General features: G+C 42.7%; 1 protein-coding gene across 3 annotated transcripts in view; it reads left to right on the top strand.

Annotated features, from left to right (window-relative positions):
* Positions 1-14687, top strand: part of ELMO1 (engulfment and cell motility 1) — a 522734-nt gene that overhangs the window by 229700 nt on the left and 278347 nt on the right. For all 3 annotated transcript variants that reach the window (XM_077269247.1, XM_077269246.1, XM_077269248.1), the window contains 3 exons: positions 1146-1196; positions 5113-5235; positions 14045-14176. In XM_077269247.1, the coding sequence (XP_077125362.1) occupies positions 1146-1196; positions 5113-5235; positions 14045-14176 (306 nt within the window). The remainder of the gene's footprint in view (positions 1-1145; positions 1197-5112; positions 5236-14044; positions 14177-14687) is intronic.

Raw genomic sequence — 14687 nt, 5'->3', positions numbered from 1 at the left:
TGACTGACTTGCTTTTTTTTTATGTACTTTACATATTTTAGAAATATAATTTAAATACTAAAGAGGATGTCTGGTTTAAAAAATTTGGGGAACTCTGCCTTAGTAAAACACTCGGCCCTTACCTACTGAGGTCCCTGCCTCTCCATCTCTGCCATCCAACAGTCTTTGTCTCCAAGGCTGCAGTGGTGGCGTCATGTCCTCAACACGTGACAGGTGCAGGCAATCACTGCGATCAGCAGTGACACCTCTGAGCCTAGTGATTGGCTGCAGAGGTCATATGTTGTAGAAGTAACGTCTCTGGTGCAGCCCCATAAACGAGTAGCAAATAAGAGTGGCAAAGCCGAGGAGCTGCAGCAGCCGGGGTTTCAGATAGTCAGTAATGCTCATGTTAGTATTTTAAAGCCTAACCAATGTTGTCCTGAATTGTGAATGTGACTGGACAAACCCTTTACCTTCTATATGCACAGAAATGATGGGGGTGGATGCACATCCACCCAGGAGTCCCAGGTAACCCATTACTTTATGCTGTACCATGACACATTTACAAGTGCAGCCATATTATTAATCCTGGGAACTTCTATATATCTTCTTCATTTGCTGAGTTGGCCTTTGCCATTGTGTGTAAACTCGTGTAAAGCTGCTATTGAGTTGTGTGACATTCTAAATTTACTTTTATGTGATAATACTTTTGGTATGTCCCTTTTTGTTTTCCCACATATGTGTATTTCCACCTCCCCATATCTGTTTTTTCAATACACTTTTGAATTTTGATTATTACTGGGGACACTTGATTGTTGTTTTTTCTTTTCCTTGTATTCATACGCAAGTATGTCTAAAAAGGAAAAAAAAATCTGTAATCCGTTCATCAAAAATCAAGCCCTCCAACACAAATGTAGACATAAACAGAAAACATTTGTATTTCAAAAGGATAATATTATGACTAATATTTCTCCATGGCATAATGCCATGCTGAGCGTCATTGATGGCTGATTATCAGGGCGTTTCAAGGCAGGGAACAACAGATTCACATTTGTCATTGTTTGCATGCTGGTAAATTGTTTCTGCCATTCACACATTAATGAAAACCATATTAAAGTTGACCTTCTAAGGTTAATAAAAAATAATATTTTTTTTCTTTAAAACAGGAGATGGCAAACATACTAACACAGAAGCAGTTACGTTCTATAATTCTCACCGTAAGTATTTCCAGTAGAGATCCAAAAAAAATGCTGCTGGAGAAAAGCGCGCAATAGGGTCTTATCCGAGATGCAATTGATTAGGTAGATCAGGTTCTACTCGCCAATTTCAGCCGAAGGAAAGGCTCATAGATATATCCTGCTGCAGCAGATCCACTGGTCCACGCGTGACCAACAGAGGTAAAAAAAGGGGGTAAAATGTGGATTTAAACTGCGCTGCTGAATGATTCAAGGTCCAAATATTTAGCCATTAGATCGTGGATTTATTCAACGCGTTTCAAAGTACAAGACTTCTTCATCAGGACACCACAATATACTTATACAGACGTTACAGGACTTTGGGTAAATGTTTACCCAGAAATCCAGGCATCACTTTTCGTGAAGCCCCAACTGTAAAATGTATAGTAGCACCAAGTCGATTGAAATCATTACAGAAATCTGGAATGGACACTTCTAATATAGCTAAAATGGGGATTTTCAAATGTGGTTCGAGGAACTGTCTCTGTTGTTATTCTATTAAACATGGCTCTACAAGCTTCTCTTCTCCACTAAGGAAGAATTTCCAATGAAGCAGTTTTTAAACTGTTTAACTGACTATGTGATCTACCTGATTGAATGTAAGTGTGGGAACCAATATATAGGCAGAACCACACAACCATTACATCTAAGGCTTAATTCACACCGACACAATATCCGTAAAGGGTATCTGCTTCATGGTCTCTCAAGACATTTTCAATTATGCATAATAAAAACTATAATGAGCTAACAATCAGCCCCATTGAACATATCCCAGTAAGTTCCACTGACAGAATACAAAAATTAAACCGCGTGGATCTATAATCTGAACGCTCTAAAACCGCATGGATTAAACTAAATCACTGAAGTTTTTCACTAATAATGTTTTCAGTCACGATAAATATTCTATTTTCACACACACAGACACTATTTGATTCACCATAATGGTGGAAAAACAAATAATATTTTATAATATTTTTTTCTTTTATTTCTGATTCATCACTAAAATCACAAATGAATCACAAATTTCTCACATACATGAGTGGTTATATCTGATATAATTAGTAGAAGGGATAATTAATCTCTAGTTAACAATTTAAAATCATTAATTTTGGTGATAAAAATCTAAAAGGGAGGATGAGCATTGTTTTTGAGATAGCGGGACACGTGTACAGCTGAATTCACACTGGGAAAATGTCAATTAGTAACGACTTTGTATAATGGTGTTTTAGTTGCCTTTACCTTTTGTTTCTGTCTGTCTTTTCTGATGCGAGGTAACTCTTGTATCCGAATCTTTATCCAGAATCTTTATGTTCTCCTGATGAATGTTTTTTTTTTGCTTTTCAAGTGCTTTTGCTTTGAGACACCGCAGTTCCCCCATGGGATGGATCTGGTTTTTCTTGACCTCCCCTCTTCTCTTTGATGGCTCTGGTATGGGGGTGGAGACATACGCAGCACCATGAGCTCGGCAGAATGCACTGAATCGCTCACTTCCTATGACTCTTTTACACCAGTGAAGTGTGTGCAATCCCTTCACAGCCCAAATAGTTTGGCCATATAAACAAGAACTTCATTAAAGTGATAATCTGTATCTGATAGTAGGCGGCTTTTTTGTAGAAATTTCATATAATATTCTTCTATCGCAAATTAAATCTGTGGTTAATAGAATGAATGAGGAGTAAACACTTTTTTATCATTTTATTACACATTTAATAAATAAAAAATAAAGAATCTTTTTAACATATTTTAATTGTTTAATTAGTTATATTAAATTGATTTGGAATTAATAAAATAAATAACACTTTTTTTTATATATAAATATATTCATATATTTTTAGATGAAATCTGTTCAAGCCATTTAGCTCATACACAATGTCACCAATCCTGACGAGTCAAAAATCATGGCATTCTCTTTTTGGAACAGCGGGTTCGAGTTCCATTCTACTGCACCCTGTTTTTTCCTTTTTCCTTTTCTTTTTGATTCCATCCATTATACGTTTTTTCTATGAAAAAAGAGAAATAAAAATGTTGTTAATGCCATATAAATAATTATTTTGAAAAAATTCATAAATATATACTATGAATATGTCATGTGCTCATCTCTGAACTTTGACACTGGTATGTCAGGTGATCTTATTTGGCGCCTGGCTTTGAATGTTACATCTATTTAAAGTTCTGTAGCTTCTGTATAAGTATATTGTGGTGTCCTGATGAAGGAGTCTTGTACTTTGAAACGCATTGAATAAATCCACGATCTAATGGCTACATATTTGGACCTTGAATCATTCAGCAGCGCAGTTTAAATCAACATTTTACCCCCTTTTTTATCACCGTAAGTTTTGTCAATTATTAGACTTCAATGTGGTCGTCTGCTCTATGCAGATTCAGAAGCGGTTGAATTTGTGGCAGAAATGTAGTGAAAGTTGGTTTCATCCTCCTGGATGCAGCTGTTTTGATGACGAGCGCATTGATTTCTGCACATTCCATTCAGATGAATGGGACCGGTCCAAACCTTTCTATAACAATATCTGTCGGATATGAGTGCGCCCTTAGACATCTCCTTTATATGTCATGTTAGAGCATAGGGATGTGATAGAGGGAGGTCACTTGTTTGTGGTCCAGCTTTTACCCAGTTTGGTGAGGGCCTTGTGGGAGTTGCTTTTTCTCTGGATGTATAAGTCCATCCTGCAGGGAGTGAACACTTTAAAGGGTCTTAAGCTACAAGTCTCGCTGTGTGACTGCAGACTTTAGAATCCTCTCATTGCGTGCACTGCACACTGTGAGGATTTTCCGGTGCCAGCGCCAGCAGCGGGCAGTCATGTGACTGCAAGTATGTGATATGCGTACTCCCAGCCACAGTCTGACTGGATAGGTGCGGTCTCCCTCAAAGCATCTGTATTGAGCAAGGTTGGAAACGGTCTAGTCGGAATGTAGCTGGGAACAATCACATGACATATTTGCAGTCACATAACTGCGGCAACAGAGACTCCTCACAGCACACAGTGCGCATGATGTGAGGATTCACAAGTCTGCAGTCACATATAGTAACTGCAGACTTGTAGCTTTAGGCTGGACAACCCCTTTCATGCTTCACTGCTGATGACAGGGGTATTAGCAGCAGGATTCCCTGCAATCTGTTCATTTTTGTTCTTTTACAGTGGACTTTTGACAATTCTTGTCCAAACTGTTTAATTGTTGTCTGCAAAAGGAAGGCAGAGTGACATTAACATTGTGGACTTTTGGACTATTATGGATTTGCTGAAAATCCTCCTAAAAATAAAATTTCAACACATTTTTCATCAATCTGTCCAGTCTGGAAATGCATTTAAAGTGAAATTCTCAAAGTTACAATATAAAAAAAAAAAACATTCAATGTTCTAACTAGTGATGAGCGGACGTGCTCGGATTGCATGTTATATGAGCATGTTCAGGTGTTATCCGAGTGTCGTGGGTGTGCTCGGATAATATATTCGAGTCCCTGCGCCTGCATGTTTTGCAACTGTTAGACACATGCGGGATTCCCTAACAAACATGCAATCCCCACATGTGTTGAGGCTGTCTAACAGCTGCAAAACATGCAGGCACCAGGACTCGAATATATTATCCAAGCACACCCATGATACTCGGCTAACACTCGAACATGCTCGGATAACACGTAATCCAGGCACGTTCACTCCTCGCTAGTTCTAACGCCTAATACAGCATTTTTTCTTATCTTTGTAATGAGTAGGCCAGCGAGAGAAGATGGCTTAAAGTAAATGTGGCCTTCTACTTGGCGGTTACTCTACAGTAGCAAAGCATAAGGGAGAGAGAGCAGTGAATATTTAGAAGTGTTAGTTTATCGCTATTTTTTCATAATTTTTGCAGTGTACCTTATTGTGTTTTTCTTATTTTTTTATAGCATGTAATCAGAGCACAGAGTGCTATTAATAATGAGATGGCTCACCAGTTATATGTGCTTCAAGTTTTGACCTTCAATTTATTAGAAGATAGGATGATGACAAAAATGGATCCTCAAGATCAAGTGAGTGTTTGTGAGCTGAATTGTATTGTCATATACAGCACCGTACTTAAAGGGGCTGTCCCATGGACTAAATAGATTTTAATTGATAGATCTTGGAATAATAATTTCCACAATTAAATTTATAAAAAAATGTCCCTGTGCTGAGATAATCATATAAATGTCCCCCTGCTGTGTACTGTGTAATGGCTGTGTTTCACCATGCAAAGTTGCTCCAGTTCATAGTTGATGGTCGGCACTTACCACAGCTCCTTTTAACGGATAAGGAGCATAGATCAATTATGATAAGTGAGTACACAGACAAAACAGCAGGATCTCACAGCTGTTACTTTCAGTGATAATGCAAACAACGAAACTGGGAAAGAAAGAAAGTGCAATAGGTTCTTAACCGGTAAAAAAAAAAGGTGTCAAGGAAATGAATCCACTCACCTTGTATGGTTGCTACAGGGCAACATGTAACTGGTATGAAATATATCAGCTGCTGAACGGACATCAGTCACTAGAGGGACCAAACCGTGTGAAACGATTGGGAAGCAGATGTCACTCCTGCGCTGCTGCTGATGAATTCATAATGGTTTCCAATGGATAAAAATTCATTAAACAGGTTTACAGGGTCAATGCGTTTCAAGGTCACGGAGGGCCTCTTCATCAGGACAGAAACCTGGTGCGACTGTTAGGAAAGGTTGTACTTTTATACTGTATTCTTTTGAGAAAAAAACGCAAAACCGGGCACGTGACAGTGTCCAAGTACAGCAGTGTCACGGGACGAATAATATTTACAGTTAACATTATAAAAGTACAACCTTTCCTGACAGTCACACCAGGTTCCTGTCCTGATGAAGAGGTCCTGCTCGACCTCAAACACGTTGACCCTGTAAGCCTGTTTAGTACATTTTTATCCTTTGGAAGCTATTGTGAAAACTCTCCCCTCTCCAATCTGTCCTGAATGCTGCTGCCAGAATCATATTCCTCACCAACCGTTACACCGATGCCTCTACCTTGTGTCAGTCATTACATTGGCTACCCATCCACTCCAGAATCCAGTACAAAACTACTACCCTCATCCACAAAGCACTCCATGGCTCAGCACCACCCTACATCTCCTCTCTGGTCTCAGTCTACCACCCTACCCGTGCCCTCTGCTCCGCTAATGACCTCAGGTTAGCATCCTCAATAATCAGAACCTCCCACTCCCGTCTCCAAGACTTTACACGTGCTGCGCCGATTCTTTGGAATGCACTACCCAGGTTAATACGATTAATCCCCAATCCCCACAGTTTTAAGCGTGCCCTAAAAACTAATTTGTTCAGACTGGCCTACCGCCTCAATGCATTAACCTAACCATCCCTGTGTGGCCCATTCAAAAAAAAAAAATCAGGTTCCTCTCATCATGTTCTCATACACTTTATGCAGTTAATAGCACTCTGTGTCTGTACTGCTACACACTTGGGCAGTTAACTGGTTCATGCAGCTTTACATGAACACCCGAGCCTTACACTATGGCTGGTCCAAATAACTAAAGCAATTGTTACCATCCACCTCTCGTGTCTCCCGTTTTCCTCATAGTTTGTAAGCTTGCGAGCAGGGCCCTCATTCCTCCTGGTATCTGTTTTGAACTGTGATTTCTGTTATGCTGTAATGTCTATTGTCTGTACAAGTCCCCTCTATAATTTGTAAAGCGCTGCGGAATATGTTGGCGCTATATAAATAAAAATTATTATTATTATTATATTGTGGATTCATCATCATCAGCAGCAGCAGCGCAGGAGTGACATCTCCTTCCCGATCGTTTCACACTTTCAGTGATGACACATTTCCCTGCCTGAAGCAATACACGAGTGAGTGTTCCTGCCTTGTCACCAGGACCACGGGCTTATTATAAATCGAGTCAGTGACTTAAGAGCTCTAGTGGCCGCTGAGCTTATATGTTACTGACTTGATTCACGATGAGCTCACAGGACTTGTGACGTGGCAGGAACACTCACACATGGCATGAAACAAGGAAGTATTACCTCAAGCAGGGAAATTCAACCTCAGAAAGTAGCAGCTGTCCTGTTGTTTCATCTGCACACTCACTTACCATAGGTGACTTCTGCTTCTTTCCCTGGCCAGAAGTTTTGGTATGTGCAGACCATGCACTAGAGTAGTTCTGCACTGTCAGACACAGCCATTACACAGGACACAGCAGGGGCATATTCATAAGATTATCTCAGCACAGGGACATTTTATTTAATTACATCCAATTGTGGAAATTATTATTATTCCAAGATTTATTAATTAAAATGTACTTTTATTCTTTGGAAAACCCCTTTAACAAGGAATAATTATTTTCAGTTAGTTTTATGGTACTTGATGTCTGCTGGTTATGTTCATTATCACTAAAGAAAAAATACATGCAGTGTTTCTGTAGTGATCTGACCACGAAGGCCCTGATTTATTAAGGCTACTTTCACACTAGCGTCGGGCTCGGCCCGTCGCAGTGCGTCGGGCCAAGGTTACCGACGCTAGCGTTCTCTGCGCCGCACAACGGGGGCAGCGGATGCATTTTTCCGGCGCATCCGCCGCCCCATTGTGAGGTGTGGGGAAGTGCGGGGAGGTGGGGGCGGCGTTCCGGCTGCGCATGCGCGGTCGGAAAAAGCGGACCGTCGGCAGCAAAAAACGTTACATGTAACGTTTTTTGCAGCCGACGGTCCGCCACAACACGGCGCAACCGTCGCACGACGGTTGCGGCGTGTGTCAATTCGTCGCAATGCGTCGTTAATGTTAGTCTATGGACAAAAAACGCATCCTGCAAGCACTTTTGCAGGATGCGTTTTTTGACCAAAACGACGCATTGCGACGGAGGACAAAAAACGCCAGTGTGAAAGTAGCCTAAGTTGTTTACACATAAATACTAGCATTAAAGATCTTCAAATGTTTCAACATTTTTCGCACAACATGAAGTTGCACAAAAATTTAGCAACTTATCCCATTTTCTCACCAGCTACAGCAAAATGGGCAGAGCTGGAGTTGGGCATGGCAAAGCCTGCCCGGCAGATTTGTTAAAAGTTGTGGCATACCTTAAGCCAGAAATGTTACTCCAGTCATTGACTGGAGTAACGGGACTAGTGATGCTCACATCAGTGATGAGATCCCCAAATTAATTAAAGGCCACAGGGTTGCAGCCCAGAGATGTCAGTTTTGTCTAGCTGGTTATCAAAAATACAGTGGAACCCACACAGTTTTTTTCTTTTTAATTATCCATTTAGAGCACAAGCACCGGCTGATAACTGCTCTCACTGTTATTAGTGGAAGCAGGTGTCGGCTGATGGGAGCAGTAGTCCCAGGTCATTAGCTCTTGCATACCTAGGTCTCCCGTGACATTATAATCGGCCAACATTATTTGAATTCCATAACCCGCCAGTTGGAGGCGCTGTCCCTACAGGTCACTGAGTTGAGGGGGGCAGTGCAGCAACAGGGAGTAGCAGTATCTAATGTGCAAGCCGGAGTGACAGGTAGAGTTGCTGAGCCTAAGTTTCCTTTGCCTGAAAAGTTTACTGGGGAACGCAGTAAATTTGTTACTTTTCGTGAAGCTTGCAAACTATTTTCGGATGCGTCCGATCTCCTCAGGTAATGAGGCTCAGCGTGTGGGCCTGATGTTGTCATTATTAAACGGGGACCCCCAAGCATGGGCGTTTTCTTTGCCATCTGATTCTGCTGCATTTAACTCTGTGGAGAATTTTTTTTCTGTTCTTGGACACATTTAAGATGATCCTGACAAAATGGCTCTAACAGAATCTAAGATACGCACTATTCGCCAGGGGGAGCGTGTTGCAGAGGATTACTGTTCTGAATTTCGCCGCTGGGCGGTCGACACTCAGTGGAATGATCCCGCGCTGCGGTGTCAGTTTATTCATGGGGTTTCTGGAAGGGTTAAAAAAGCCCTCCTGATGTACGAGACTCCTGCTTCACTAGATTCCGCTATAAGTCTTGTTGTCCGCATTGATCGCCGTTTGCGTCAGGGGGAGCATGAGACGCCGACTGTGGGAGAAGGTTTAGGTTCACGTGAGGTTGCTGCAGGTGAGCCCACGGAACCTATGCAAATCACAGGGGTGTCACATGTTAAGCATCGAGCCCCTGTGCAGGAAGCAGGGAGCCTGTTTTTACTGTGGTAAAACTGGTCATTTTGTTAATATTTGTCCTCTGCTGTCAAAGAAAAACGCAACGGCGGAAAACTTCTAAGCTCAGAGGGTGTGGAGGAGTCCAATCTGAGCTTATGTATATCCTCCATGGTGGTTTCTCAATGCATGCTCCCTGCCAAAGATATTGTCGCTGGCAGAGAGCTGCCTATCATGGTTTTTGTGGATAGTGGTTCTGCCACAAATCTCATTGATGAGGAGTTTGTGCGCACAGCCGGTTTTAGGGTCGAAAAACTGCCTCATCCTATCCGCGTGGTCACCATCAATGCTGCTCCTCTCCCACAGGGGGAGATTACGGAGTTTGTGGCTGAGGTGAAACTCCACATTGGGGTTCTTCATTTCAAGCAGGTTACATGTAAGGTGCGCAAGAGTCTTCCAGCACAATTGGTTCTGGGTTTTCCATGGTTGTCTATGCACAACCCGGTTATTGACTGGAAAACTCAGGACATAATTCAGTGGAGCGAATTCTGCCAGGAGAATTGCTTGGCCACATGTGTTTCTGCTGTGACTTCAAGCGTTCCTGAGTCACTTCTGGATTTTGTGGATGTGTTCTCTGAGAAGGGTTGTTAAGAGTTGCCACCACATCGCCCCTATGACTGTACTATCAGGTTTAAACCAGGGGCCAAATTGCCTAAAGCAATGATGTTTAACATCTCCGGTCCGGAGAGACAAGCGCTAAAGGAGTACATTGCTGAAAGTTTGAGCAAAGGGCACATAAGGACTTCATCCTCGCCAGTGGCAGCAGGGTTTTTCTTCGATAAGAAGAAAGATGGCGGACTACGCCCGTGTCTGGATTTCAGGGAGTTAAACCAGATTACGGTTCGTGATCCATACCCTATGCCATTGATGCCGGATTTGTTCAACCAGGTGGCAGGTGCTAAGTGGTTTACCAAACTTGACCTCAAGGGGGCGTACAACCTCATAAGAGTCCGTCAAGGTGATGAGTGGAAGACGGCTTTTAATACCCCTGAGGGTCATTTTGAAAATTTGGTGATGCCATTTGGGTTGACAAACGCACCTGCAGTGTTTCAACATTTCATTAATGATGTGTTCTCGCATGTTTTGGGGAAATTCGTTATTGTGTACCTAGATGACATTCTCATATATTCTTGCGACCGTGATACTCATTTAGATCATGTCAGGCAGGTGTTACAGCTTCTCAGAGAGAATAAGCTATATGCAAAACTTGAGAAATGTGTATTTTCGGTTCAGGAGTTGCCTTTCTTGGGTTATATTGTGTCTGCTTCTGGTTTCAAAATGGACGCTGCTAAGGTGCAAGCGGTGTTGCATTGGGAACGGCCTGATAACCTAAAAGCTCTTCAGAGGTTCCTTGGGTTTTCTAACTACTATAGGAAGTTTATCAAAGATTTTTCTATCATTGCTAAACCGCTAACTGACATGACTAAAAAGGGTACCAATTTCTCCGTTTGGCCTGAGGCTGCTGTGCGCGCATTTGAATTTCTTAAAAACAGTTTTGTTGGCAATCAAATTGGCCTTTGAGGAATGGCGACACTTCTTGGAGGGGTCGGTTCATCAGGTTACTGTTATTACCGACCATAAGAATTTGCTTTACTTGGAGTCTGCCAAGCGTCTGTCTCCCAGGCAGGCTCGATGGGCCCTGTTTTTCACGCGGTTCAACTTTGTTGTCACTTACAGACCTGGGTCTAAAAACACTAAGGCGGATGCTCTGTCCAGGTGTTTTCTGGGGGGAGAACCCCGGGAAGATCCAGTACCCATCCTCCAAAAGGGTGTTGTGGTTTCGGCTCTCACTACCGAGGTTGAGGCTGAGATTGCCGAGGCCCAGGAGGAGGTACCATCTGAGCTTCCCATCAACAAAACGTTTGTACTGCTTCATCTCCGCTTAAAGGTTTTGGCGGAGCATCATGATGCTGTCCTGGCTGGCCACCCAGGGGTTAGGGGTACCTTGGAGTTGGTGTCACGTCGGTTTTGGTGGCCCAAGATCCGACAGGACGTGGTCTCATACGTGTCAGCTTGCACCACGTGCGCTAGGGCTAAGACGCCCCGCTCCCGTCCTGTTGGCACACTACTTCCTCTCGAGGTACCTAGTAAGCCATGGACGGAAATCTCCATGGATTTTATCACTGACTTGCCCTCCTCAGCTGGGAACACGGTCATCTTGGTGATTGTTGATCGGTTCTCAAAAATGTCACACTTTGTGTCTTTGCCTTCGTTGCCTAACGCTAAGACTCTGGCTCAGGTATTTGTGCAGGAGGTGGTCAGACTTCATGGGGTTCCGTCTGACATCGTTTCTGATAGGGGGTCTCAGTTTGTGGCAAAATTTTGGAAAGCATTTTGCTCACGGCTGGGGATCAAGTTGTCTCATTCTTCGGCGTTTCATCCTCAGTCAAATGGCCAGACCGAGCGTATGAACCAAAATTTGGAACAGTACTTACGCTGCTTTGTTTCTGATAACCAGGAGGAGTGGTCGACGTTCCTTCCTTTGGCTGAGTTTGCCATCAATAATCACCGCCAGGAATCGTCTGGGGAGTCTCCGTTTTTTTGTGTTTACGGGCTACATCCTCAATTTTGTACTTTTAGTCAGGGGGGCTCTTCCGGCGTCCCGGAGGAAGACCAGTTAGGAGCACAATTGTCATCAGTCTGGAGGAGAGTAATACAGCGCCTGTTGAGTGTGGGTGCTAGGTACAAACGTGTGGCTGACAGTAGGCGTGTGCCAGGTCTGGACCTGAGTGTGGATGACTGGGTGTGGTTATCCACAATAAACATAAGACTCAAAATACCATCCCTTAAATTGGGTCCAAGGTTTTTTGGTCCATTTAGGGTCGCCGCCGTCATTAACCCAGTAGCGTACCGGTTGGAGCTTCCTACAGTGTATAAGATACACAACGTGTTCCACAGATCGTTGCTAAAAAAGGTGGTGGGTCTTGTGGATGCGACATCAATGCCTTCTCCAGTCTTGGTGGATGGTAATTTGGAATTCGAAGTCTCCAAGGTGGTTGACTCTCGTGTAGTGCGCCGCACTTTACAGTACTTGGTACACTGGCGTGGTTATGGGCCTGAGGAAAGGTCCTGGGTACCAGCCTCGGACGTTCATGCGGATCGGTTCGTCAGTATGTTTCACCGCCGTCATCCGGACAAGCCAGGTCCTATAAGCCGTGAGGGCCCTGGGGTCCCTCGTAGAAGGCGGGGTACTGTCATGTTGGACGCTGTTCATACCAGGGCATTCGACAGACAGCGGTAATTCCGCTTTTGTCCACTATGTGCTCAGTGGCGTCGGCTAGATTTTATCTAGCTGGTCCGGGGTTAATTTAGCTGGTGCTCAGATTGGAAGCTGGGCCACGCCCACTGCCTTTAAATAGTTCTTCTGAACATTGGGCGTCACCGATTATAGCTTCTGTCTTGTGCTTGGTTATCTCGGTCTGGAGTGGTGAGCTAGGAGTTGGAGTATCGTTGCTGGTGGTGTATTTCCCTTTGTCTTATTTTCTCCTTCCTATATTTGTATTTATTTTGCCCTGTGCACTTATAGTGTATTCCTGAGTGACTGCGGCGTGTTGCATATTTTTCCGTTATCCTTGTCTGTGCTAACTGTGGGTATTGGTGTATGGTCTCTTAACTGGGTGGTAGGTGGAGGTTTCAGCCTAGGGTTGAAACAGGAGACAGGGTGAGGATGGAGGCCCAGACATGCACACCATCAGTGTAAACTCTGGGAGAGGGTCAGTTAGGGTTTCCCTAGTCTGAGGGAAATCGCAGGGGCCCGGGTCATTAGCTCTTGCATACCTAGGTCTCCCGTGACAGCCAGTGACCGGAGGTATACTTTTTACCTCCCATCGCAGCTGCGGGCTCACGCTGTCATTTGACAGCAAATTAGCATAGGAACCGCGGCTGACTGGCTGGCGGTGATGATGTTACCGTCGATCAGAAACAGTGTTTGCACATCACAGGTTGACAAACACGGGATAGTCGGGTCCCCCATACAAGTGAATGGGGTCAGAGATCGGGTCCAGGTACTGTTCTGGTACCAAAACCTGAACTTTTTTTAATTGTTTGTCTAGACCCAAACATTCAGTGGTCTGCCTATCTCTACTCATGAGACCAAATGTATGTGGTCTCTGCACACCCTACCTAACTATCAGCTGCAGCTTGTACTGAGCATTGTGAGATCTCAGCAGCAACAGGAAGAAGCACTGAGGAACTATCAATCTAAATTGGTGGGCAAAGATTGAGCTAAACTTTCCTGAAGAATTATACAGCCATTCTGCCATTGATTTTTAAAGTAAATACAGCATCCTTTTCAGGTGTAAAATATCTGTTTAGTTAGTTTTGGGGAATGAAGTCCCAATTCTTAAATAAGGCATGTATGACACTGCCATTTCCTGAGGATTTTTTATACTCTCAGTTTCTAACTTTTCAGAATTTTTATGATTTGATGGATGTATGCACACAATTTGATTACTTATTTTTATGGTTTAGTAAATCTTCCTATTGACATGACCGAAGCAACTGAACTGTGTCTTGAGTTTTACAGTATAAACTGACAGTGTTATGCCTTCAGGTAGACATGCTATTGATTACAAAATATATTTTTTGACATAGTATGGCCTCTAGTGTAACGTATCTTTATGACATTGCTGTCATCTTCTGTGTTCATGATGCAGGCCCAGAGGGATATTATATTTGAACTGCGTAGGATTGCATTTGACGTAGAACCAGATCAAAACACTCTTGGTGGCAGTATTGAAAAACGGAAATCTATGTACACCAGGGACTATAAAAAGCTTGGATTCACAGTGAGTATTTCTACGTGCAAATTTCCTTTTCAATAATCCTTATTTTTCCTAATTTTATACAAATTTGTCTTTGAATTAGCATTGAAAATGTATTTAATTGATATTATTTCCTGAATTATTGAGTATGAATTATAGTTTTCAGTTATATATTTTTACATTGTTGGGGTAAATTTTCCTGAAAAAGCAGATAATGGCTCAAATTATAAAATCTATGTTAATTGCTGAGTTTTCAGACTATGGGACATTCATTACAATAACAAACGCCCCAGGTTTAGACAGGACAATAGGAAAAACATATTTTCTAGCAATCAAAACTTAATTTCCATTGTAGTTTAGGCTATATATATATATATATATATATATATATATATATATATATATATACTAGATGGTGGCCCGATTCTAACACATCGGGTATTCTAGAATATGTATGCGTAGTGTATAGCACAGCCCACGCAGTACATTGCGCAGCCCACGCAGTACATTGCGCAGCCCACACAGTACACGTTGT

Source organism: Ranitomeya variabilis, chromosome 6 (assembly GCF_051348905.1).
Source record: "Ranitomeya variabilis isolate aRanVar5 chromosome 6, aRanVar5.hap1, whole genome shotgun sequence".
NCBI classification, from domain to species: domain Eukaryota; kingdom Metazoa; phylum Chordata; class Amphibia; order Anura; family Dendrobatidae; genus Ranitomeya; species Ranitomeya variabilis.
This window is presented reverse-complemented; position numbering and strand designations above follow the sequence as displayed.